General features: G+C 40.3%; 1 protein-coding gene across 1 annotated transcript in view; it reads right to left on the bottom strand.

Annotated features, from left to right (window-relative positions):
- The window catches only part of LOC121943467 (rho guanine nucleotide exchange factor 26-like), a 64443-nt gene extending 39713 nt beyond the window's left edge, over positions 1 to 24730 (bottom strand). The window contains exons 1-12 of the mRNA XM_042486984.1: positions 24465 to 24730; positions 22383 to 23952; positions 21415 to 21466; positions 21128 to 21270; positions 18183 to 18239; positions 17491 to 17651; positions 13078 to 13230; positions 12797 to 12926; positions 12188 to 12262; positions 10877 to 10966; positions 10207 to 10361; positions 3558 to 3767 (exon numbers count right to left, since the gene is read on the bottom strand). Coding sequence (XP_042342918.1) covers positions 3558 to 3767; positions 10207 to 10361; positions 10877 to 10966; positions 12188 to 12262; positions 12797 to 12926; positions 13078 to 13230; positions 17491 to 17651; positions 18183 to 18239; positions 21128 to 21270; positions 21415 to 21466; positions 22383 to 23882 — 2726 coding nt within the window. The 5' untranslated portion in view covers positions 23883 to 23952; positions 24465 to 24730. The remainder of the gene's footprint in view (positions 1 to 3557; positions 3768 to 10206; positions 10362 to 10876; positions 10967 to 12187; positions 12263 to 12796; positions 12927 to 13077; positions 13231 to 17490; positions 17652 to 18182; positions 18240 to 21127; positions 21271 to 21414; positions 21467 to 22382; positions 23953 to 24464) is intronic.
- Positions 24731 to 24931: the final 201 nt, after the last annotated feature.

Below are 24931 nucleotides of genomic sequence, written 5' to 3'. Positions count from 1 at the left end.
TTGGGGATTTTCGATAAATAATTATCAACAATGTGGTTCTAATGAACAGCAGAACAGCTAGAACAGTCTAATAAGTTCAGAAGATTTCATCACTTTACTGTAACACACCCTCTAAAAAAAAAAAAAGGAAAACACTACACTTACGATATAACGATATCCTTAATCTAAGATGGTACCTAGTTTCACTTCATGATACTGATATAATATTGATACATTGCTCAGCCCTGAATCAGAATAAGTAATTTGATAAATAATGAAAATAATCATTTGATGCCTCCTACTCTCATTCATCAATACAGTACAGCATCAATACTCTTTGCTGTACTCTCTACTTCAGTTACCTCCAGCAGAAGTGCAAAATAGGCTAATAGGCTAATGTAGTACCACTTCCATGTGTCATGTTTGGTTAGATCGCTAAATTGGAATGAATGGCCGTAAGAAAAGGAAGTTATTCTCTGGTCATCAGAAACAAAGTGCAGACACTGGCTGCTGTCTAAAAGATGAGACATGGGACTGTGAAGAAGAGTCGGGGAGAGTGAGGAAACAAGTGGGGGGAGAGATAGTCGTGGGAAACAGCCCACTTAACAATGGGCCGCTGCTAGGCAACAGCTTAAACAATGCCTAGCAACCACTGTAACAAAAGAGAGTTCCCGGGTCTTCACCGCTCAGCTCATTCAGTAACTACAGTGAGTGGAGCTCTGCACCCTTCACACATACACATCATTACCTATTAGCCGAGGGCCCCAAACACAAGTTATTAAAGCCGGGAGTCTAGGGACTTACCACAATGGCACACACACTCAGTGGAGTGGGCACTAGGAGGAGGAGACCCCCTCATGTATACATGAGCAGTGTGTAAGGTTTTGGGGGCCACACATTTGAGTCATGGCACAGAGATTCCCTCCCACACAGGCCCATAGCAGTCACACTTAACACTATTACTGCAATGGCTTTGTTGGGTTTCACTTAGTAGCAGCATGGGGGCTGATAACAGACAATCTACACTGTTATTTAACACTATAGCAGGTTTTAATTTCCAGTTGCAATGAAGAGCAAACACAAAGTTGTGCAGCTAAGATTTACAGTATTTTAGTGGTTCTTCAGGCTTTTTAGGCCTCTGAATGCCACGTAATCTTTCCTAAGTGGTCACCAGAAGACATAGCCTAGATACAAAGATCACAGGCAAAAAACGGTTGGGAAGCTGATGTTGAATGTTGCATCTCGATGTAAATTTTAACCATGAAAGCTGCACTGATTTGTAAAGTTATCACATCAAGGTGTTTCTTTGAATTAAAATGCTTCCAACTACTGTCACTTTGACATGTTTCTGTTCAGCGGTTGCTCCAACTTGCAATTGTCCAATCACCTCAACTTTTCTGCAAGTTTGACCAATCATAGTTTCCTGTGAGTAGCAACAGTCATAGCAGTTCCCTGCAAAACTTTTCCAAACTCACATTCTATGTGTGGACATGTTCAACACAAAAATTATATATTTACCCACAAAATTACTGCTAAGCCATGTGAAAGACAATTTCATGATATTCTACACGAAAGTGGGCATATACTGTTTTTCACTGAATTTTCTACCAGAAAAAACACCTGTTGAATGGCTGAAATGTGTCTACAACAAATAAGACAAATCATCTTGACAGAGGCGATAACATCCAGATATATTTTAAAAGTTAAAATAAGCAAGGGGAAATAGATTAACTATGCATGGTTAGTAGTAATGTTACTGTAGTATAAATCAGAAACTCAGAGGAGTGCAGTCTTAACAAGCTTCCTTCAATCTTTATAAATTATGCAACAAAAAAAGCAACTATTTCATAAATTGTCATTTGTTCCCTCAATTTCATTGCAAAAAAAACCCCATGCACATACATCAAGCCCCCAAAAGCCTGTGAAATCCAGGAGGGACTGCTCAGTGTAATGTTAAGATGCTTAATTATCTCTTATTGAAACCCTACTATTACCTTTAACAATGAACATTTCAGAGTTGTGGTAAACTTTTAAATTCAACCTCTTTAAGATTATAACTGTATAGTCACAAAACAATGCAATATGTGCATGTGGGACAGTTGGCTGCTGCAAAAACAAACTAAGAGACATTTAAGAGCGGTGTTTTGTACAGTGAAGTTAAATACCACACCTTCTGTAATGAGAATACAGAGGGAGGTTCTCCAACTGTACAGGAATGAGGAGGAACAGGCCCTGTGCATATGAAAACACTCCTCAACAAAGCCTTGGACCACACAAAATAATTACAGTGAAAACTGAGTGTGTGTGCGTGCTTACACATTTGTGTACGCGTGTGCACATGGACTGCAATTCCTATCCCTGACTAGAACAAATAAACCCTGTATGAAGCCCGATATATGACTGATCCCCTTTGTTTGTGCGGGTTATATAATCTATTTAAACAACCTCGCTTTTCACTCTATTTGCTGTGCAAAGAGAGACGGGAGCGGGGACCATTGGTTCAAACTTCACCATCACAGCTACAGGCACGAGTATCAAGGAAGTTCTAACAAGCTGACTGTATTTCTAGGTCAGATGTGCGAGTAATCATTTACTACGCTCCACATGCAAAACATTTTAGCTACAACCAATGGACTTTAAACAAAAATAGATGCCCAGGATAGATGGTTGGGTCACACGGCGTTAAGTCAACAAAACCATTGTCTGGTGCAGCCGGTCTATGTTACAGTATGACTAATAAACATCCATTTCCTAGGTCACTTAAACAAAACGCAGTCGGGCTCAGGCTGCGGCTTGAGAATAGATGTAACTAAATATCCCTGTGACCTGTACTGATCCAAAAAGAGACTAAGAAATAAGAGCTAAGTAGAGAGGGGTACTGGGATTTTCTTACTTCAAGTTAAAAAGCATATTAAAGCAGGTAAAGGAATGATAAGGGAGTAGGAGTAGTGTTTAAGGAGAAGAGACAGAACTGAGCTAGAGCAACACTCTGCTTTCTTGACTAAAAAAACGAATATCAAACTCATGAGTAGCTTAACCTGGTCATATGTATGTAAAAAGATTCAGGATTATTATAATGTTAAAGGAAACTAGAATTTATTTCAAATTCTAATTATCTCTAATTCTAATAATTTTTGAGTCCAAGTGGACGTTTGTGCAAAAGTTAAGGGCATTCTCTCAAGGTTTTCTTGAGATATTGCCTTCCCAAGAATGAGATGGATGCAATGAGCAGAGTAGACTTTGACCAACAAAATCTTAACAGTTCATCCTTGACTGCAAGAAATTCCCTCACTGCGAGATATCACGTTCAAAACAATGAGACTGACAAGGTCACGATGAGTGTGACCATTGACCTATGACCACCAAATTTTACTCAATCCATCATTTACTCCAAGTACATGTTTGTGTCAAATTTGAATGATTCCCTCCAGGCATTCTTAAGATATTAAATTCAAAATAATGTGACTAAGTACGGATGGAAGGACAAACTGAAAACATGATGCCTCTGAATCTGTAACTCAAGTGAAACATAAACAGCACAATAAGGAGGAACAAATGTTTCAAAATAGAGCACTTACAGCAGCTCTGTCCCCAGGATCATGGGCACCTTTTCACCCGAGTGGTTGCTACGGAAACACAGGCGGAAAAGATGGTTGGCGCCGGCTTGCCGTGAGCTCAGCATGCTGGCGGTGCTTCTGACCGGTGACAGGTTGAGGTCCTCAGGCTGGCAGGGACCCACCCAGATCTGGTCCCTCAGAGCGTAGTCGATCACAGTGTAACTCTCCTCGCTGGAAAAGAGACAGAAACCTTGAATAACATTTCTCTTAATTCAGTGGCAGTCATCGATCAAAGTCAAGTCAATTTATTTTAGTGTCACAGAAGTTTGCAGATGGAGGCCTTGAAGTATGACACGACACCCATCATTTAAACTACTCATGAATAAGCTAATTAACAAACTGGAAGAAGATTCAGATAAACAATCAATCAATCATGCATTTGTCACATGGAATTATACAAGGTAATGCTCCAGAGGAATATGATCTGTCAGCTCCTGCAACTTGTGCAATTTAAGTTAGTCATTTTTGCTTCTTGTTACATTGTGGGCTGCTGTTTTATAATGTTCATGTTTCTGAAAGTATATGGAAATAAAACAACAGCTCTTCTAAATGGAAACTCAAGACACATACCAACGCATACAAACAGAGCTGGATCATTGCGATAATTTACGCTCTGAAAAGTTAAAAAGCACCACTCAGTTTTGGATATTGGTGTCAAACAAATATTTATTTATTCTAATGTATGTATTTGTTATTTATACAGCACAACGGGCCTCATCCACAAACAGCGTGGACACACGTAACTGCATAAACTGTGTGCACCAACATTTCGCAAACAAATTCAGGATCATCAACACTTAATCCAGGTGTCTTAGAAAATGTGAAAACCTTCTAACTACATGCATAGCATATGAAAACCTAATTCAAAAGGCCTCGGAAGACAACAATACTTAACACCATTAATTTTCTAATGCGTTGGCCAAATGTAATAAAAAGCCATGGATGTGATGCCCTTTCATTCTCATCAATTATTGTCAAAATTAAAACTGGTAAATATAAAATGTGAGTGTTCCATCCTTGGCTTAGTATATGTCCAATAAATGAAATATCACAGTTTTGGTTTCCTTTGTTTTATTTAGACTACTTTGTCAGCAATGACTGGCTACTCCCACCAATTTCTAGTGCCATGTAATTGTTCATATATAAAAGGTACATATATATATAACAGATTCTGATTTACCTCCACGCAGGTATTAATATATCTAGCCTTCTGGTACCTTATGCACCAGAGTTACCCATATCATAAATCCATAATATCTGGTATGGCAGACATATGATTGTTTTAACAAATTAACTACATCATTTTTATAATACAATTTGCCATCTGGTTTCTTTAGTGCATGCCTACATTTCCCATGAGTACCTCTACCTGAGCATGACCCTGTGTATTCAGAGTTAGTTCGAAACATCTGGAAATGATTGTGGAACATGGCACCTCTAATGCAGCACTGAACCTGGATAAAAAAAATGTGGGTGTGTTTTCATAGTTTTCTGAAGATAAGCAGCTGAAGTTCAGCCCACTTGTGTTTCATCAACCTGAGACTCAAACAGCAGCCGAGCTGAGAAACTACTGGACAGAAACAAGCTTCTTGTAAGCCAGCATGTCCATTAGTGTGCTAAACACATGAGCACAGACAGTGGTAACGGTTAACAAGCAGTAGCTAACAGTGTATATGTCCATGTCTTCCTGTCTTGCTGTTTTAATCACTCTAACACGCACGCACGCACGCACGCACGCACGCACGCACACACACACACACACACACCTACATACACTCTGGACCCTGGGGTCACGACTGGTTGGAAGTCCTGTCACGCTTAGGAGGTTCTCAACAAGGTTCAACTGTTACCCATCAGCCCCTATTGTCAACCAGTCAATTAACTTAAAGCCTGTTACCCACAACCAATTTGACTTTTTGGAAGAGGAGAGAGACAGTAAAGGGGGAGAGAGCAACAGATCAGATAAAAGCAGAAGGAGTGGAAGAAAAAGCAAGTGGCGAGTGAGTATTTGTTCAAAAGCCACATCCAACTGTAACCACAAGCTGCTCTCTGCCTCAGGCTCACCACACTGACCTGGAGCTTAAAGGAAGAGGGTGACGTTTGGGAAAATAGGCTTATGTGCTTTCTTGCCAAGAATTCGAAAAGAAGATTTATACAACTCTCTTATGCATTTGTTAAATATGTTTCTTCTCCCAAGTCCAATCACTCATACTCACATTTTCAACCAGTTTTACAAACCTATAGATTTCTCACAGTATATTTCTGTCAAAGCTTTACACTATAAAACAGCATCCATCCCTCCTCTTTATCTGAAAATTAAAATCGATTTACGCATTAATAGAAATGATGTAATAAATGTAACTTTATTAGGATTTAAAGAGAATAATAGTTTATCATGAATTATATGCATATTTTAAGGAGTTTCTAAAGAGTAAAAACTGTGTATATAAAAATGGGCAAAACTACAAACTACTTTTTTAAAGATACATATTTACTTATCTTAAAATGTTTTTAAATCAAGACAGACTTTTGGTTGGCCTATCCAAATATGTTCTTTTTTTTCTCTGTCCTTATTCATGTGATGCTGCTGTATTTTATTTATGGCCTTGGGCGGTGTGTTTGATATGATATGGTATGATATATGAAATGATATGATATATGATATGATATGATATATTTGTCTTTTTTATTGTTTTTCATTGTGTTTTAATTGTGTAATTTGTTTTTTATATATATCACACACTTTGTGGTTTTGTATCTGTGAAAGGTGGTATTCAAATAAACTTCACTTATTTGCTTAATTTTTCAAGTGAGGAAAAAAATTCAAGGTGGTTTGTAAGATTTGGTTAATTTCTTTTTTTTTCAAACCCTTGAAACGTGTGTATATTCCATTAAAATCCCCTTCAAATACTGCAATAAATTATTTTTTGTCCATGTTGACATCATCATTACATCATTAATTCAGACCTTTCAGTAAACCAATATCCTGACAATAGCAAACTTTACCTAGCTTGAAATTTATAGTCGTCAGCATTTTGGAGCCTGACAGCCCCCCAGGTGAAATTCTACGAATGCCATTTACATGATGCTGGGGAATGGGATGGGTGGGGAACTGGCATGTTTGTGGGGTGAGTTTTCTGTGCGGGTGAATACACAGTGTTGGATAATTGCTAAATACATGAATGAAGTTGGGAAATTGTCTAAATATTCTATGGAAAAATGTGGGAAAGAAGCGTTAAAACGTTGATTAATAAGAGAATGGATCTTTCTACTGCGTGGCTACTACACTGAAACAAACACACACACTTGCTGGAATGAAAACCTCTCTGCAGCTATAGAGATAGCGCAGGCCTCTTTCACACGTCATCACAGCTGTGCCAGCTCCCATGTTGCCAGTGTACAACCAGTTCTTCAGCACACAAGAAGAATTAACGCAAATCCTCAGAGAGATATTGAGATAGGACTTTAAGTCAAGCATGCATGCTGACACATACCTACAAACACACACACACACACACACAGACACACACATGGTAAGAGCATAATGTTCTAGTGCAAAGTACAGTAGGAGTGTTGAGACTATGGCATAGTCAAACAAACAGAGGGAGGAGAAAAAAAACTAAAACAGAAAGTGTTGGGATTATAGGCTTGCACGCACACTCACACAGTAGAAAAAAACCCCACAAGGTCATGACCACGAAAAACAAGGGAAGGACAGAGAGAGAAAAAAGAGGGAGAGAGAAGACCTCAACAATACTGAATGTTTAAATGATGCCCGATATCACACAGGAAAACGGGGGGTGGGGGGTGAAGATGAGAGAAGAGCCAGCTGGTGTGGACTCAGTGTTATGTAAGTGTTCCTGTGAACCAGAGAGCAGCAGATCAAAACTCCCCCCGCTGTGTGACAATAGGCCAGTCTGACACAGGCTTGGTTTCACTGCCAGTTTCACTTTGGATCCAGTTTGAGGTTTATAAAATAACAGATCTCTTATCTTATCTTCTTTTATAATAGCAACTATCGCAATTATTTTCTATAGAAATCAAATGTTTTTTTTCCATTGAACATAAAAAAGTACTAAAAAATTCCATCACGGTTTCCCAGAGTCCAAGTTTAAGTTCTCAAATGTCTTGTATTATCTGATCAACACTCCCAAACCCAAAAATATCTGATTTACAGCCATATAAAAAAAACAGAGAATAGCAGCAAATCCCCACATTAGAGAAACTGGAATGAGAGAATATTTGGCATTGTTGTTTAAAACCATTAATCTATTTAAAAAAACAGTCACCAAAAAAAATAGACTCCATCAGACTGACTAATTGTTTAAACTCAGATTTATAACCGTAATTTTTTTTAAAGCAGCAGTTTGTAGGATTTAGTGGCACCTAGTGGTGAGGATCTCAGATTGCAACCACCTGAAACTTGTCCCGTGTGCCAAGCGTGAACTCCTGGTTAGGATGCCTTCAGTGCTCACTGTTCAAGAGGATTTTACCAGGAGCTAAATTATCTGCAGAAGTTTCTTCCCATTTAAAACAAACACACTGGGAGATTAACACCAGTAAAAAACTGAAAAAATCAGTCTCCCAGTAAAAATTTGTGTTTTCCGCCGCTGCTCATCGCAGACAGGCTGTTAGCCCAGCACGTGCTAATGTGTACTCACCTTTCTTTTTTGGTGACTTAACATCCAGACATTCAGGAGGTTTTTACCAAGAGCCGAATTATCCAAAGAGGTCTGTTATTCCCCAAAACAAATTGATCAGGTGATTTAAACCAGTAAAAACACCGAATGAAGCAGATTCACTTTAAAAATCAGTGTTTTTCCGATGCTGTACGGGTCATCGGGGCTGCTAACTACAGTGGCCAATGCAAAACACGAATGGCCCCATCTAGAGCCACTGTTTGGGCTTCTGTAGAAACATGGCAGAGAAACATGGCTATCTCTGTAGACAAGGACCTGCTCCACATGTATAAACAGCTCATTCTGAGGTAATGTTTGTAGATGATTAAACACACGAAAACATAATTATTCTATAACATTTCGTTTCTGCCAATAAATACCACTAAATCCCACATGCTGAACCTTTAAAATCATTAAAAGCTGAACTGATGCAGACTTAGAATTGATAAATGCTATTGCACCCCATTCAAAGACAGCATACTTATCTTTAGGATTCCCAATCAACTGATACATATTTGGGCTCTATTTCCTCTGAATGCTAAAATATATATAGTCCTAAAATATATAGTCCTATAAAACAGTAAATAGTCTCGGGTTGTAGGTTCTCTGTTCTGTCTGCTGTGTAAGTGCTGTGGCTTTGACCTTTTCCCCTTCATGGTATTCCTCGAAATGTTAACTCATGAAAAATGAGACTAGAAGAAGCAAAGAGGATTCAGGCACATAAGAGTATTGCATCTGGCAACAAAGCTTGGTTAGCTGCTTTAAAGTACACACACACACACACACACACACAAACACTCGAGACATAATGAAAAGGAAAAGAGCCATTACAGCATTATGTCTAGGAGGGTTTATGACCTGGCTGTGCCTGACCAGCCTCGTGTACCCCTGGTGTGTTTTTGTTTTGATTACTGCAGATGGAGTGCAGTAGAGTAGCGTGCCACAGCAGGGCTCCAGCACTCACCCGCAGCACAAACCAATATTATAACAGCGTCTCCCATTCAGACGCACACACACGCATAAAAACACACTGTGATTCCGGAGCACTCCCTTTTCCCAAATCCCTCTTACAAACACAGGCCTGACACCACACACTGCTGGAGTCTGCCGTCCTGGATCAGATTCCCAGAAAAATATCACAAGGAATGTTTTTTCCCCTTTATTTAATGATTCTTAGGAACTCTTAGTTTTGCAAGTGGCGGGACAATCAGTTCCAGACACAGATGGAGATGGACGGGAAGCAATTTTTTTTTTTGGCAAAATAGACTGCGCGCACACCCACACTACACACATGCAAATGAAAACCACATAATTTCAAGGAAGTCCTCTTTATGGCATGCTTCACAATGTTGCCTAAAACTGGAGGAAACAGATGAGGGTAAAGCAGACTCACTGACATTAAGCAGGTCTACTTGCTCGAGATGATTCATGGCATCAGGACATGTTGAAACCTCGACAACATTTAAAAAAAAACAGGCTCGGATTCATGATGCCAAGTCGCAGCAGGTTCAGGTAACTGCACCTGTTCAGCTTAATAAACACACCCATAAAGCAGAGGAAGTTTGGGCTGTGCATCTGAGAGTGCAAATCCCTCTTGACTTTATAAAAATCTTCCTCCATCCTGCTGGTAATGACGTCATATTTTGACTGTGAAGCTGTTGTTTTCGCTCTTGTAATTTCATTGTTTCACTTTCATTTCAGCATAGATCTCAAATCTTCACCTGAACAGGCTCATTTGCCACAACAAGTTATAAAAAAAACAAACTACACAGACAATGTCACACACCTTATACTCAGGGTTCACACACTCTCACAGTGAAAATCAACGGCTTATGTTTACACTTTCGGCCTCAACGTGTCAGAACAGGTGAGTTATGAGAAATGGCTGCACACTGAAGCCACGCTCACACCACACACAGAACCAGACTCACCTCTTCTTCCTGGTGACGATGAAAACGTCATTGAAGAGGAAGAAGTAGACTTGTTGCCGCGACGTCCGTTTGAGGAAGATGCCGTTGTCCTCTACAAACGCAGTCAGTTCTCCTCTCTTTACCATCCACCGGGAGGATGAGACGAGCGGGAAAGGCTGGGGGAAAAGCAGAAAGAAAAATGTGATGAACAGGCAATAAATCTAACCAAATACAGTATTTTGATGTTGGTATTATCAAAAATGTGTGTGTGCATGTGTGAACAGCTGGTAATGAAGGCTGAGAATATGTTCGAGAGACATCTGTGCATACCAAATGTGCCAACAGCTATTTTCCACACTACTTAGACACACTGAGCCTGCCAAGTTTTGTGCGCATTGTGTGTGTAGATACAAGTGAGTGACGGTGGTGTGTCTCCATATGTGCATGCATGCTAATACACCACTGCATAAGCACATGTTTTATGTACTTAATAAATACACATTTAAAGAGACATTTAAACAGTTTGGGAAATACACACGTTTGCTTTGTTGCTGAAAGCAAAAAAGCAAATTTGAACAAATTTCCCAAAATGTTGAATCGTTTCTTGTTCATGTCAGCTGAATTACGTTGTTTTCAAAATATATTCTACCTAACATGCAACTATTTCACATAATTCACGCCATGTCAATACCTTGATCTTGAACTCCAGCTGAGAGTTGATGGTGTACATCATCTCGGTTCTCTCCATCGTGCGAGCTCCCTCATTACACTTCCTTACCACCTGCTCACACACAAACACATAGTATCTGTTAGTTACAATAAACAGATTCCTTCAGCTTTTTACTTTCTTTCTATTAATTCTTAAATACCTGCTCATATTTATCGAAGTGAAAATGAGCTCTTTTTATTGCAATTTTGGATAAAAATTCAATTCATCACCAAAATACAATATTAAATAGGAAGTGAATGCCTTGTTGCCTAATCCAAGGCTGTAGACAAATAGCCAAAAAAAAATTAAAATGTCCCATGTCTTTTCTTAAGTTGGTTTCCTTAACCTCAATGGAAAATGTCATGATGTCAAGGACAGATAGGATAATTTATAAGGACTCAGCAAAAGATAAATGCAGTAGTAAGAGAATGAGACTGCATGAACTCTAGACCATGTAATTATGAGACTGGCATGGACGTCAGTACGACATGAGAAACAAGTAGAACTTTGAAATCAGGCAGACATAAAATTTTGGTTGAAATGAAAATCAGGTTGACAATATTTTAAACTTTTTTGGAATTTATGTTATGTGGACATTAACCTTATGACGCTGGGTATTGTTCTCGAAACCTCAGGAAAAATGTTGTTATTCTACATGAAGATGTTTAGAAAATATTGTATTTTAGCTATTTAACAACACAAAAACTTTAAACCAACATAATATTAATGTCATCTGTTGCCAGTATTCTGCATCAAATCAACAGTGGTGCTAGATATTGTGGTGACACTGAATTATGTTACCCAATGTCACATCCTTAATCAAACCAAATATCAATGTGTAACAACATTGGTGGCCAGCTGGGGAATGATACCGGCAGGGGTGACTTTAAATGTAATCTCTATTAAAAGATCCTTCATATTTGCCTCGAATATGTAGGTGACAGGACGTGATTTTGTTATTGGAAGTGTTTTGGTTTTGGTTTGTAGTCTGAGTAGTATTGACCAATCACGTTTAAATTACAGGTAAACAGTCCATGGGGAGAAGCCCAAATGCAATTTTGGAACTTTTCAAGCACCTTTCCTCATATCTGAAGGATTCAAAGAGCCCTTCTCATTGCTGCCACTTAAATACTTTAGAGTCACTTCAGTCAGATAGGAACCTTCCAAAGATATATAGATATATATCAAAATAATATGTATAGATATGCAGCTGAAAATTTCTGTAAATATAAAAACAGAAAATCCAGCATGAGTTTGTGTAACATTTATGGTTGACTCCTTAAACCCACGCACCTTGCTGACTGCTTGTAAAGCCGTCTTACATTCCTCATACTGTGCCGAATCTTTTGGTGTCTTCTGACAAATTGTCTGCAACACAAAAAGTCAAGGCTTAAATCAGTCATTCTAATTCATGATGTGAAAAAACATCCATGCACAGAAACATAGAACACTTCATTGCACTCATGCGCATCACACTCTGCCAAAGGCCTGATAAAATATTGATGCGTAGATAAAACTGTGGGAAGCAAAGAATTATAACCAAACTTTCTCAGGATCCAAAAGCCTCTGACTGTATAAGCTTAAACCCCAGAGTCCCTCAGGAGATGCTGACAGAGGATGGGAGGAAGGGGGATGAAAGTAGAGCAAGGGAGAGGAAGAAAGGGGGGGTCGAGTGGGGACAGAATAATGTGAGTGCCACAGGAAGCATGAAACTGAGGAAGAAAGAGCATTATAAGGAATAAGGAAGAGAGAGTACATCAGTTAAGATTATCAAGGATGATGTAAGGTCACATCTTTGAGGTTAGAACACATCCCATGTAGAATCAGTCAGGGCAGTATGAATAAACAAACTGTTGCGTAAGAGTCAAAGTCTTGTGACTCCAAAGCTCATGAAACACTCACATCCATGAGCAGAGGCAGGCGAGTGATTCTCTGCATGGGCAGGATGAGGAAGGAGATCATGGGGAGGTTCCTGCAATCTGGGTGGCTCTCGATCCTGGTCAGCACCTCCTTAAAAACTGGATTCTTGGACCTGCATGTGAAGGAGATTGGATGTTCAGAAAGAGAAGTAGGTGAGTGGGAGGAAGAACAAACTCCCTGGTTTAAAATCTCAGAACAGTTCAGTCGGATATAATCCATGAGAGATATGATATGAAAATCTGTTTGTCTGCTCGGTCACTCACACCAGCCTCTGCAGGGTTCTCTGCTGGTACACCTCATTGGAGCAGTACGTGACGTAGGGATCAAAGTTTGACTGAGCATGTTTGTTCACGATGTCACTGATGTCATCGATCACAATGTTCTGCTGGTGTTTTTCCTCCAATTCCTTAAAAAACCTGAGCACAGGATGAATCAGGGTTAGTATGTCAGGGCTTCATACCGAACATGACAATAACACATCAAATCATGACTCACTGGGGAAAATATAGGATACAATGACAGATACAAAGTCGGGAAGGCAGGAAGCACTGCCAACACCTTTCTTCCAAACCCGCTGGAAGATCACAAAAGAGGAACTCCCCGCCTCTTAAAATAGACATAGCCTACCATTAACCATAACACAGAGGCTTTTCCTCTTCCTGAGCTCCACCAGATGGCCCATTTAACGGCACGCCACATGGTCAGCTTCAAGAGAGTGAGTGTTTTTGCATGCACAATTCGAGGTGACAAACAGGAAGATGTCGGACAGACACGGGACGCTGACCTTGACCGCTCGGACTGAGTTTGAGCTCATCTAGACCAATTTCAACCTGCCCCACATACACAGTAGGCTGTGACTATCTATGGGAAACAATGCCTCTTCTGAACATGTAGCTTTGTGTCCCTGCCTGACCTCACACTATTTGAACTATACCCTTTCTAACGGGGTCATGAGCAGCAGAAAACACACACATGTTGCCCTGTCCTTTGGACCATGTCGTAAAGGTGTGCTTAGGGCTTTAGCAGGTCAAGGTTGCTCAAATCCAGGCTGTGCTCTTTCCTAGGGCAAAACTTGCTGATCCTAATACCAGAATGCCATGTGTGAAAAGGTCAAGGAAAGGAGGTTAAATCTGGGTGAGGGAAAAAAAGGAATTGTTAAAAATTAGGCTGCTGACCAAGTATTATCAGGGTTTTCCACACATTCATTTAGTTGTGGCCTCCCGCCACAATTAAAAATCCACCACCACAAATAGATTATCTATTTTTGGACCTGGACTTTTCACTAGGATCAGTGCTGTAATGTATATACCTTTTAACCAAAAGGACCTCTCAAAACGCAGAGTGTACTCTGGACACAGATGGAGCAGCAGAACATCAGGCAAACACTTCATTAATTGATTTTTTAATTGATTTTATTTTATTTACATTGCTTACTTTACGTTTGCTTATTGACTTTGTTTGGTTGTTTGTTTACTTTTCTTGATTGCATGGCATTTGTTATTCTTATTGAGGTGAGATTCCTCATGAGCCCCTAGGGGTTTCTTAGTCTCAAATGCACAACCATGTCTTCTTTTGTTGTTGTATTTCTGTTTTATGTTCTGTTTTGTGCAAATAAATCTCAAATCTTAAAAATATAATTAATATCTGTATCACAATCTTAAAAGGGGATGTGCTTATGGAGTACTCGACGATTGCAAAAATGTAAAATTAGTGGTCTGGGGTGTTTGTGAGTGTGTGTAAATTTTAAGAGCCAATAAGAGCCCATCAAAGTGAAACTTAACTCTTCATTCTGCTGAGTCTAAAAGTTTGCATTCACTTGCTCTACTGGAGAAAACAAACATTTACCAGCCAGCCTCCCTGTCAGTCTGCCTTGGTGTTACAGAATGCTGCTGAAATTCTAATACATGTCATGATACAGAATGAGGTATCTAATATCCTGAGGCTGCACCGGAAAGCCAATCAGCACTTGCATTTAAAATACTCAACAGACCTCCCACTCACTATCACACACACAGACTACCCAGGAGCCTGCAGGTGGAGTGAAATTTCTATTTTCTTTGAGAGGTTAAACTCAAAGCCTGACTATCTGTTCCAAGTAAAACATCTTGTTTAACCAGTGCTGCAGGCAAATTTATATCTTAAGAGCTGCTGCCCCGCCGTCTCTATGCCCTCCATTCTCTTCCCTGGGGCTATGAAGGTCTGAGTAGTAGGTGGGGATGGTAAAGTATTGCATTACTGTGTGGGGTCTGGGTATTGGTATGAGAGAGGGGAGTGAAATGGGCTGCAGCACGTCTGAGCACAAGAAGAAATTGTTGAGGAATTTGCAGATACCTCCATTCATGCAAATGAGGAATGAGGTGTAAATAAAGTACAAATAATGCCCATGTCAATCCACACGTGCCTAATAAGCTGCAGAAGGTTAAGAGTATTATTAGTAGAAACAGTTCTTCCTTCATGACAAGGAGATTAAGTCAAATGTACATATAGATGGCATACAGTATGTCACGAGTAAATCTTTCTCTGAGGAGGGGGCTGAAATCCTGACATGGAATCCTTGAGCAAATGTCATGAACAGTTGCACAGGGGAGGCAGTGAATGCTCTGGGCAAACTTACAACCTTAGTTTAACCTCATTCCATGCTCAGATTTATCTACCGATAATATTAACCCTGGATTTTTGAGAATAACCCATGAACTTGCTAACAGCTTGATGGCAAAGTAGGTTCAGTAACATGGCTGAGAAAGGGAAAATCTTAGGCTGTAAAACTTTAATCGTGAGCTCTTAAGTCCCTATGACAAGGTGTTAGACTGACATCACTCCAGTAATAACTTGGGAATGAGACTACAGCCATGGTGAACAGTGACTTCAGAATAAAGCTACTGCCATAATGAATACAGGCTAGGACTGGGTGATAAGGCTTGTAAAATAATATCGTAACATTTTTACACTATATCGTGATACATGATATAGTATATCTCAACATTTTAAATTATATTCTACTACCACAATACTAAAATACTAAATAAACCAATTTTAAAATAAAGTTCAATAATGAAATGCTACAATAACATTAAATAAAGTACTGTTATAGTAAAGTTTAATGTAGTACAGCTATAGTAACGTTAAACAAAACACAGTTATAATACAGTTAAATAAAGTAATATTATAGTAATGTTAAATAATGTGCTATTATAACAAAGTCAAATAAGTACTGTTATAATTGATTTAACATACTACCGTCATAATGTTAAACATATTACTGTTTAATTAGGTTAAAAAAAGCGCTGTTATAGTAAAGTTAAATAATGAGCAATTATAACAAAGTCAAATAAGTACTGTTATAACTGAGTTAGATAAAATACTGTTATAATAAAGTCAACAAAATACTGCTAAACTGGTAAAATACTACCATCATAATATTAAACAAAGTAATGTTTAATAAACTCTTATAGTAAAGTTAAATAAAGCACTGTTATAGTAAAGTTAAATAAAGTACTGTTAGAGTTCTGTTACAATGGAAGAAATCAAAGCTTTTATTCTGAAGCGCCCAGCTCATCTCAGACTGGAAGTGTTTCTGTTTCTTGCTTTGAAGTCGAATTTCTGGTAAGATATTAGCAGTTAGCAGAAAGTTTGTGTCTGTGAGAGCAAGAGAGCCATAGCAGAGAGTGAGAGATGTTTGAACACCGAAGTGAGTCTAATGCCAATGGCTTTCAAGAAAAGACAATTTATACCTGATGTCCACAATATAGTCATTTGATACATTCCACGTAGAACAAGCCGCCATATTGAGTACATCCGATATATGGCCCACCCCTTATTAAGGCCATTATGATACTGAAGTAAACCCATAAAAAACAACATGAGAAACGATACCATACTTAAAATCACAGACACATATCAACCTAACGAAGAACATATGGGCTAAGAAATTCCTCTGTCAATCATTTGTAGAAATAATGGAGCCCAGTACACACAGTAATTGCTGTAGCAGCACAATTTTCATTGGTCTTAACTTTCATGGCCTCTCATGCATGAGTGTTTCCATCGGTTTATGGGATACTTGGAAGACGTTCATGGTTACCTGGCCATGAATGTCATTTAACAGTCCACACACATGCACTGTAAAACATGATGGACGGGTACACTCAGAGGACTCATATCAGCAAATTTAGGCTATTGCATCCAGTCTGCTTTTCAGCTCTCTCAAACAGCAAAGGAATGTTCATGATGATAATAATTAAGCGTAATTGTTCTTTTGTTCTTTCACTCAATTTGCCCCTCAGCATGTGACCACACACACAGAGAGAGAAACAGCTTGGTGCTGCCTACCCACAACCCCTTACACACCGAAAACAACTCTGACTGAAGCTAGAGCGTCAGGCTGGAAGAATGGTACACAGTAAACAGTGTTTACAGACACGCCCCACTTGGAATGAGTGCGGTATACCGACTTTAAGTGCTGTTAAATAGGAAAATGATCCAGCTCATTAGCCAAAACCAAAACCACAAAACACTAATAGGCTTTTAAGGAACATGTAAGAGCAGCCTAAAAAATACCAACCAGTATGTCATTACCAACACTTCTCTCACTCGACACCAAAAACTCCACATAGTAATATACATCTGATAGTAACTCTGCTTTCATAAGCTATATTACAACACAACAGCACACTTACTTTTTGCTTGCCTCACAGACATCTGTGATGTTGGAGAAGAGGTGGTGGTGTTCAGTCTTGGTCATGGCCTCGCTGAGCTCCGCAGAGTTCTTGAACATTCGGATCAGGATCTCCAGACTGTGGAGGTAGGAGTGCTCTGACGAGATCACCTCAAAAATGGCCTGTTGAAGGGCAGAAGTAAGTGGTCAGAGAGACTGAAACGAGGGAACTACTCATGTTTTATTTTGTTTTCATTTCACAATATTCAGTTTATCATCCTGACTCACTCACTTCTCTATGAAACAGGCTCTGTCATGAACATGCTTGACATACCTGTTCTCTACAATCACGTTTGGAATGCTATTAAACAATGTCATGCGCATCTGTCAAGCAATGTAATGCCTCTACTCATCATCTTGTTATTTTTAATTTGACAACAATTCAGGTAAATATTTCTTGGAACATCTGTCCTCCGCTCCCCTTTACAAAGCATCTGCTTTAAAGATAAAAGAGTGTTAGCCATGTGTCCTGCTGTACTCCTTTAATGGCTTTTTTATTGGTCTTAAATAAAGAGGAGAGTTTAAGAAGACCAAATGGACGGCTATACTCCCCCAGTGCTCAGCAATGCTTGGTGAATCTTCAACTGGTATACGTGCAGCCAAAGTTTGATTATTCCACTTCAAACCAAACAAAGTGTAAAATGTGATTTCTACCTCTTGTCTTTTGCGTTCTTCTTGACTCATCCGGTCAGACAGACCACTTTTCTTGACCTAAACAGAAAACAAAAATCAAGAAAAATAAAAAGAGGAATGATTGAGATCATGAAAAGATTTCAAATACAAAGTCACACTTGTCCGACGACTCTTTTGTCTTTCAGGTCAGGGGCCCTTTGAAATTGTAGCACGTTTGTGTGCATGTGTGTGTTTGTGTGCCACTGTTGTCCTCGCACACAAAGGAGCACTTTGCATACCACACTGAATAGAGAGCCAATGAAGTCATTATAGGAAACTGGAAAAGAAAGCTCTTTACTGAATAAAGAGGCACAGGGCTAGTGTAGAAAGAGAACATGTGTTGTTAACTGAAAAACTTAAAGGTAAATGTAATTTAGCTGAAAGCATATGTAAGCAAAACAAAGTGCATGTGCATGCTGGTATGTGGCTGGCAAGATTTGGTGCAGAGATCTTTGAATGAGATTGAAACAAAGCAATCTGTTGGAATGAACTGGGTGTGGAATGCTACTGAATTAATCGGCTGTGACTTTGCAAAAATCAAAGTAAGGTTGAATAGAAAGCATGCTTAACTCTCCTTTTCTACTAAATACCTGTATATCCAATTTAACCAGGGGCACATTCGCAGTATATTTTACCAGATCGCACATGCATGCACAATTCCTAAGAGGCCATCTGTCCTGCTTCCACTTGCTTCTCATCCTGTTTTGGTGTTAAGGCACAAGGAAGTGATACTGCTCCTGGGGGAGCCTTCCTTCTCTCTAGTATCTGCCCTGCAGCCCTCAGCAAACACTGAGAACAAACAAACCCGTAGCATACCAAACATCTCTTGTGGTTTTTTCTTTTGCACTCCTTTCACACATACATCACTTTTATTATTTCTCTTGCTCTTATTTCCTTTCTGCCAAACCCTCGACATCATATCAGTAAAACCAGCTATCAATTTAAGGCTATAAGGTTTTAGAGCCCGTCATGATGTCAAGTGAACTTCAGCCTGTTTTGCACGCCCTGTTTAGACCTGATATTAATATGTTTCCTGAGTGATTGGATCACAAGTGGAAAACTCTAAGCACTGACGTGTATGCACACAACACGTCCATAATGCGTCCAAAGGTTTGATCACTCAGACTATATTCCAAGGTTATTTTTTGAGTGGTTTACAAGGACATTTTGAAGAAGCAATGCTATGCTTGCAGGAAATTATGTAATATTTATTTAAATATAGAGCGAGGAAATGAGATCCAATCACAAGCGGTCACTCGGGACATATTGGGAGACGCATTCTAATACCAGGTGTGAATGGACAGAGCTGTCCAAATGTGATCGGATCACTCAAGATGCATTTTAATGTCAGGGAATAAACAGGGCTGCAGTAGGTTATGACAAAAATACAGTGATTAGGTCTCACTATTCAATAGCTTATTACTACAATTTATTTTCTTTAAGCTCGAGTGCATATTTCTTTGTTTGAAGCAGAACAAAACAAACAAAATGTTAGGAAACTTAAGTGTCATGAGACACTATAGCTCAAGGGAAGCTCCACTGAAACTACAGGTGGCAATTCCTAGAAATGCGAAAATTCTGGGATGTGACATGTCACCAAACCCTAAATAGCAAGAGATACCAGTGGGACAGGGAGGAACTATTTGGAAAGGCAAGGCTCACATGATGACAACTTGTATATCTGGTTCTTGGCTTCCCTGGAACTAAACCTATTTCCTAACACATTATGACAGTGAAAGTGTCATGCCAGCATTTCCCGCAAAAAGTGAAAGTCAAGGAAGAATCCCACAGAGTTACATCATGTACCATCTGGCCAGACACTTTCACAATAACAAATCCACAGCTGTAAAGCAGCTGTGATGGAAAAAGAGAGTCCTGGTCAGCATGATAATGTCCGAGTCAGCTCAATTCACCTCTGTGTCTTCCTTGCAAACAAGAATAAAAACAACCCAAGACATTTTCTCAATGTTCTGTACTTTCAATCCAATTTTCATTTATTCGAGTCACAATGCATATCATTCTCAGTTCAGCAATTTCAGAACTAATCCTAATTGCCTCCATCTATGCCCTCGCCTGTTTTTGCTTCCGCACTTTCCATCCTAAACAAGTAAACAAACAGATGGGAATGTCTAAGTAGAACACTAAATTAGCTCATTCCCATCCTCTGTACTCCTCTATCAGTCCATTACAATCCCTAACTATATTATGTAATGAAGAGCCACCGCACTTCTCAGTAGAGGCAACATTTTAAGCATATTTGCAGTCTGACGAGTGTGTGGAGTTTGCCAACACACTGGCATTAGGCCCAGCAGGGCTTGCAAGACTTCCTGTGGGTCTGGCTGACTGTCTGCCTCCCGGCCCACCCGAGTCCTAGAAGAAATGCTCCTGCACTCCCTGATAAACAAAGTGAGGGGCAGAGGAAGGCAGAAACAGTGGGAGGATGGGTATGGACTGTAGCCAAACTGGATATGACAGCATTCTTAAGAGCACAAGCATTCCAAGTCTCCACAGCCGAGACACAGAGTGTATACTGTGTGTTTGTGTACAGGATGTAGAGAGACAGTGAGGCAGATATAGAAAGAATGGAAGCTATGACAAGTGTTTGTCTGTGTGCGTGTTATGTCTTATCACTATGGTTGCAACGGCATGAGATTTTAATGGTACAATAACTGTCTCTGAAAATATTGCGGGTCAGAGTATTACAGAAATGTCATTATTATCAGTCAAAATGAAACCCTAAAGGAATGAAAACAGAAGGGTTACTTTTGGTTGAACAAATATTTTACCGCTATAATTATGACTTGAAACTTTTTTTTTCATGGAAGTCTGTGTAAAAACATTTTTCATCCAGTTGCCCCCCCCCCCCCCTATCATAGATAAGCAAATGTCTACAATTTGCTCAACTTTTACATGACGACCCTACTTACCACACTGAGTTGGCTCCAGGAGGTGCGTATAGGTCTGTACTGCATCACAATGCCACTATCGGGTTTGGGCTCTTTGGAATCAGCATCCTCATCTGAATCATTATGTAAAGCCTTTTCCTGGTAGTTCTGGTACAGTTCTTCCTCTGAAACACGCATTTGTTTAACAGAGAGATCCATCACGTTGAAGTTTTAAAAAAGGAAGACAGTGTTTAGTAAGAGAAAGGACACAGAAAGAGTATAATAAAGGGTAATATGTGGTGGAAACAAAGTAGTTGGATGGTTCTCACCCTCACTGTCAAATGTCCGCTGACTGGTCAAAACTTTCCTCTTATCTGGGCTCTGAAAGAGAGAAGCAGTACAACTCTAAAGACTTGGACAAACTTGGACTGAATGAAATTGGCTCGTGTACCCCAGTCACCTGTCCATGACCTCACTGTGACCTTTCTGGTGACCTCCTCATTGACTCCTGGCTAATTACAGAGCCATTGTGTGTGTAAGTTTGTGTGTGTGGGCACAGTGTCACATTACATCATGTGTCCAACAACCACATTAATTGTTTCCTTGTAAGGCCCTGACTGACCTGCTGCTGCTGCTAAGTTTGTCTGACAATACTCAGCCTGTGTTGTCATTTTAAAATTTGGACTTAAACCTCCCAATACTGAAAAGTTCATATTATAGCAATCTTTGTGCATGGTCAAATTTAAACCCAGCAGACAGATTGTGATTGTAAATAACTGTCTGATAGAATGGTAAAGCAGTGAAAATACTCTTAATATATTGTAAACTTAAAATGATTTAGATTTTTTTTAGGTGGGACTCACATGTTTGCATTACAGTGCTGCTTACACAACACAGAAATGGCTTGACTGAGTCAATAAACCTGTTAATAACTGTTAGGTAAAATGATCATTCCTGTAACTGTGTGTGTAAAAGGGGCAGCAGCAGTAACACCTCACTAGCATTCGTCCTTTGCAAAAAAAAAAAATTTTTAAATATCTGAATGACTAAACTGAAACACCTACCCAATTAACAAATACTCAAATAGCCGTCTTCTCCAAACTGGATGCGTGTCGACTAACATCTGTTGTAGGTAATATAATGGCTGTGGATAAGTACCCCATACAACCACACTCTGAACTGTCCCATTAGGACCTTGACACATTAAGTTTGCAAGTCTTTTAATTGTGTTATGAATACATTAGCTCTTGGTGATAACCTCCAAATTGAGAGCATCAGTGTTCTTGAGTGCACTAACCTTGTTTTTTCCAGGGCTTGTAGGCTTTTCTGTCTCAAGGACAAAAGGCTTTGAAATCCTTGGGCTGACAAGTTTGGGTGTCCCAGGAGTAGAAAGTTTAGGTGTTCCGGGGCTGGAGAGTTTGGGTGTCCCAGGGGTTGCAAGTTTTGGCGTCCCAGGACTCACAGGCTTGGCTGATCCAGGGCTAGTGAGGCTTACAGTGCCAGGGCTTGCTGGGCTGACTGGTGAATCTGGCTTATCCTCGTTCTGCCATTTAATGACAAGCTGTGACAACCGAAGGGCCTTTGGATCTAGCGATGGGACCTCAAGGTCTACTCCACTCACAACAGCTCTCCTGTAGGACGTACTCCTCAGACCTCTTCTTAGAGTCCCTGGGCTCTCACTTTCCCCATCCGTCGCCTCATTGTGGACCCCTCCTGTAGAAAAGTAGGTTCCTGTTTCCACCATGCTAAGAGCTTTCACTGCTCGCTTGGAATGATCCAACCCCAGCAGCCCTGCCAAACCATGGCCCTGCGGCTCAGAGGGTGGTGCTTTGCTCTGCCGAATATCCGACGCTAAACCCTTGGGAATGAGCTGCTGGGTGCCCATCTTCAGTGCAGCTGGGCTGTTAGTGCTGAGGACGATGGAGGGAGAGGGAGAGATAGACGGGGAGAGTGATGGAGACGTGGAGGAGAGGGAAGAAGAGGAAGAGGCATGCCTGGTGTCCTGTGAGGAGGCAGGAGAGAATGAGGACGCTCTATGGGGCATTTGTCCTCTGTCTGCGGGTGACGGAGAGCGTGGGGTAGGGGGGTCTGAGGAGGTGAGGGATGAAAGGGAGGGGATGCTGGAGGTGGAACTGTGAGAGGGGGTAGGGGTACGCCTAGCTGGAGGAGACGGGCTGGATGCAGAAGAAAGGGAAGACAGTTCATGGAAGTTGTTGTTGTTGGGAGTGCGTGGACAAAGGACAGGAGAGGAGTTAAGAGGAGCAGATTGGGGTGAACTCATCTCAAATGCTATCTGGTCTTTCCGTGAGCTCACACAGGACACGCTGGATGTGCGTTTCTGGGGGTCCTGGAGACACTTTTCCTGCCATACTGTCACTCCATTACTGGTTTTCTCCATGTTTCCATTACACACTCTATTGTCCAGTGAGTTGGATCTGCTGTCCTCAGACCTAAACTTGGACAGTGAGAAGAGTCCGCTGGAGAGGGGTCCGATGCTGATGCTTCGAACAACTCTGGTTTTCTTGGAGGGTTTTTGCAGAACGTGCTTCAACACCACGGTGTTCTTGCCCCAGCTCGGGGGTGTGACCATCAGTCTCTCGGACGGTTGGCTCAAGGTGAAGGAACACTTGTTATCCTCTACAGGGAAGTCTGTCGTCATGACCCCATTAATGTGGTAGCTGAGGGGTCGCGGTTTGGGTTTGCTTGGGTCCTGGGTGTTTTTACAATTGTCTGTGCGGCGCTTCCACAATGGGGTGATGTTTTTATTGGACAGGTCCACATCGTTGCCGATATCCATGGTGCTAGATTGTCCTCTCCACTATCTAAGCTCAGGGCCACAGGTCAAAGTTCAAACAATGATCTCTCTCCTAAGCGTAAACAAAAAAAATGACCAGTTTAGTGTCCACATTCCCAAAGTTTACTCATTAACAAGGAATTAGTGCAGATACTAGCAGCTACACTTGAACACAAGGGTAAAAAAAAAGTTGTTGAATTGCGCAAAACAGAAGCCAAGCCAGTGAGGACAGCTGATAATCCTTTTGTATATGTTCACTGTGGTGAAATGCCCTTAATACAAGCACAAAGCTGTCATGATACTGTTCGCTGTGAGCAAACACTTAATTATTCCAAAAAGGACACAATAGTCAATGACATCCTTGAGTGTAGAGAATATATATTGTTTTTATCTCTTGTATCACTTAAAATCTGAACTTTTTTTTTTTTTTTGCTCCTCTGTTTACGTATAGGTCTATACTTGAAAAATATCACCACATAAAGAGGCAGGCTCCATTTTTTACTGCACAAAATAATATAATCGGTCTGACCTGTAGAAGCAAATACTTTTTCCAGTAGATTTAATGAGCTAAATGGTTCGACTTACCTCTAATCAGTCGATCTGCAGCAGAATGCGGTCATTGTACCTGCGCTTGCGTAAAATAAATCTTTGGCCGAGTAACAAAGGTTAATAGGTTTAATCCAGCATGGCATCGAGACAACACGGAGTTTCTGAAACTGAAGTTGTTGCCACAGAGTTACTGTGATCGACAAGAAACTCGTGTGAGCGCGTCTGCAGCGCGGCGGAGTGAGCTGCTGAGTTTCTACGAGGAGGAAGAGGAGGAGGGAGGAGAGGTGAACAGGAGTGAGAGGGGAAAGGCAGGAACTCACCTCCCGTACGAGGCGACGGGCTTCAGGGACGTGGTTATGGTTTCAGTTGATGTGACGCATTTTCATTTAAAATAGTTAATGTTTAATAAAGCTGCACAATTGGATTAAAAAAATAATATTCGAGTTGGTGTGTAGTTATTATGATAATTTAGTTTTATGTTGTTTTTTTTCCACCAGGATGTC

Source organism: Plectropomus leopardus, chromosome 5 (assembly GCF_008729295.1).
Source record: "Plectropomus leopardus isolate mb chromosome 5, YSFRI_Pleo_2.0, whole genome shotgun sequence".
NCBI lineage: Eukaryota > Metazoa > Chordata > Actinopteri > Perciformes > Serranidae > Plectropomus > Plectropomus leopardus.
Note: the sequence above shows the minus strand (reverse complement) of the source record. Positions and strands in the feature narration are given on the sequence as shown.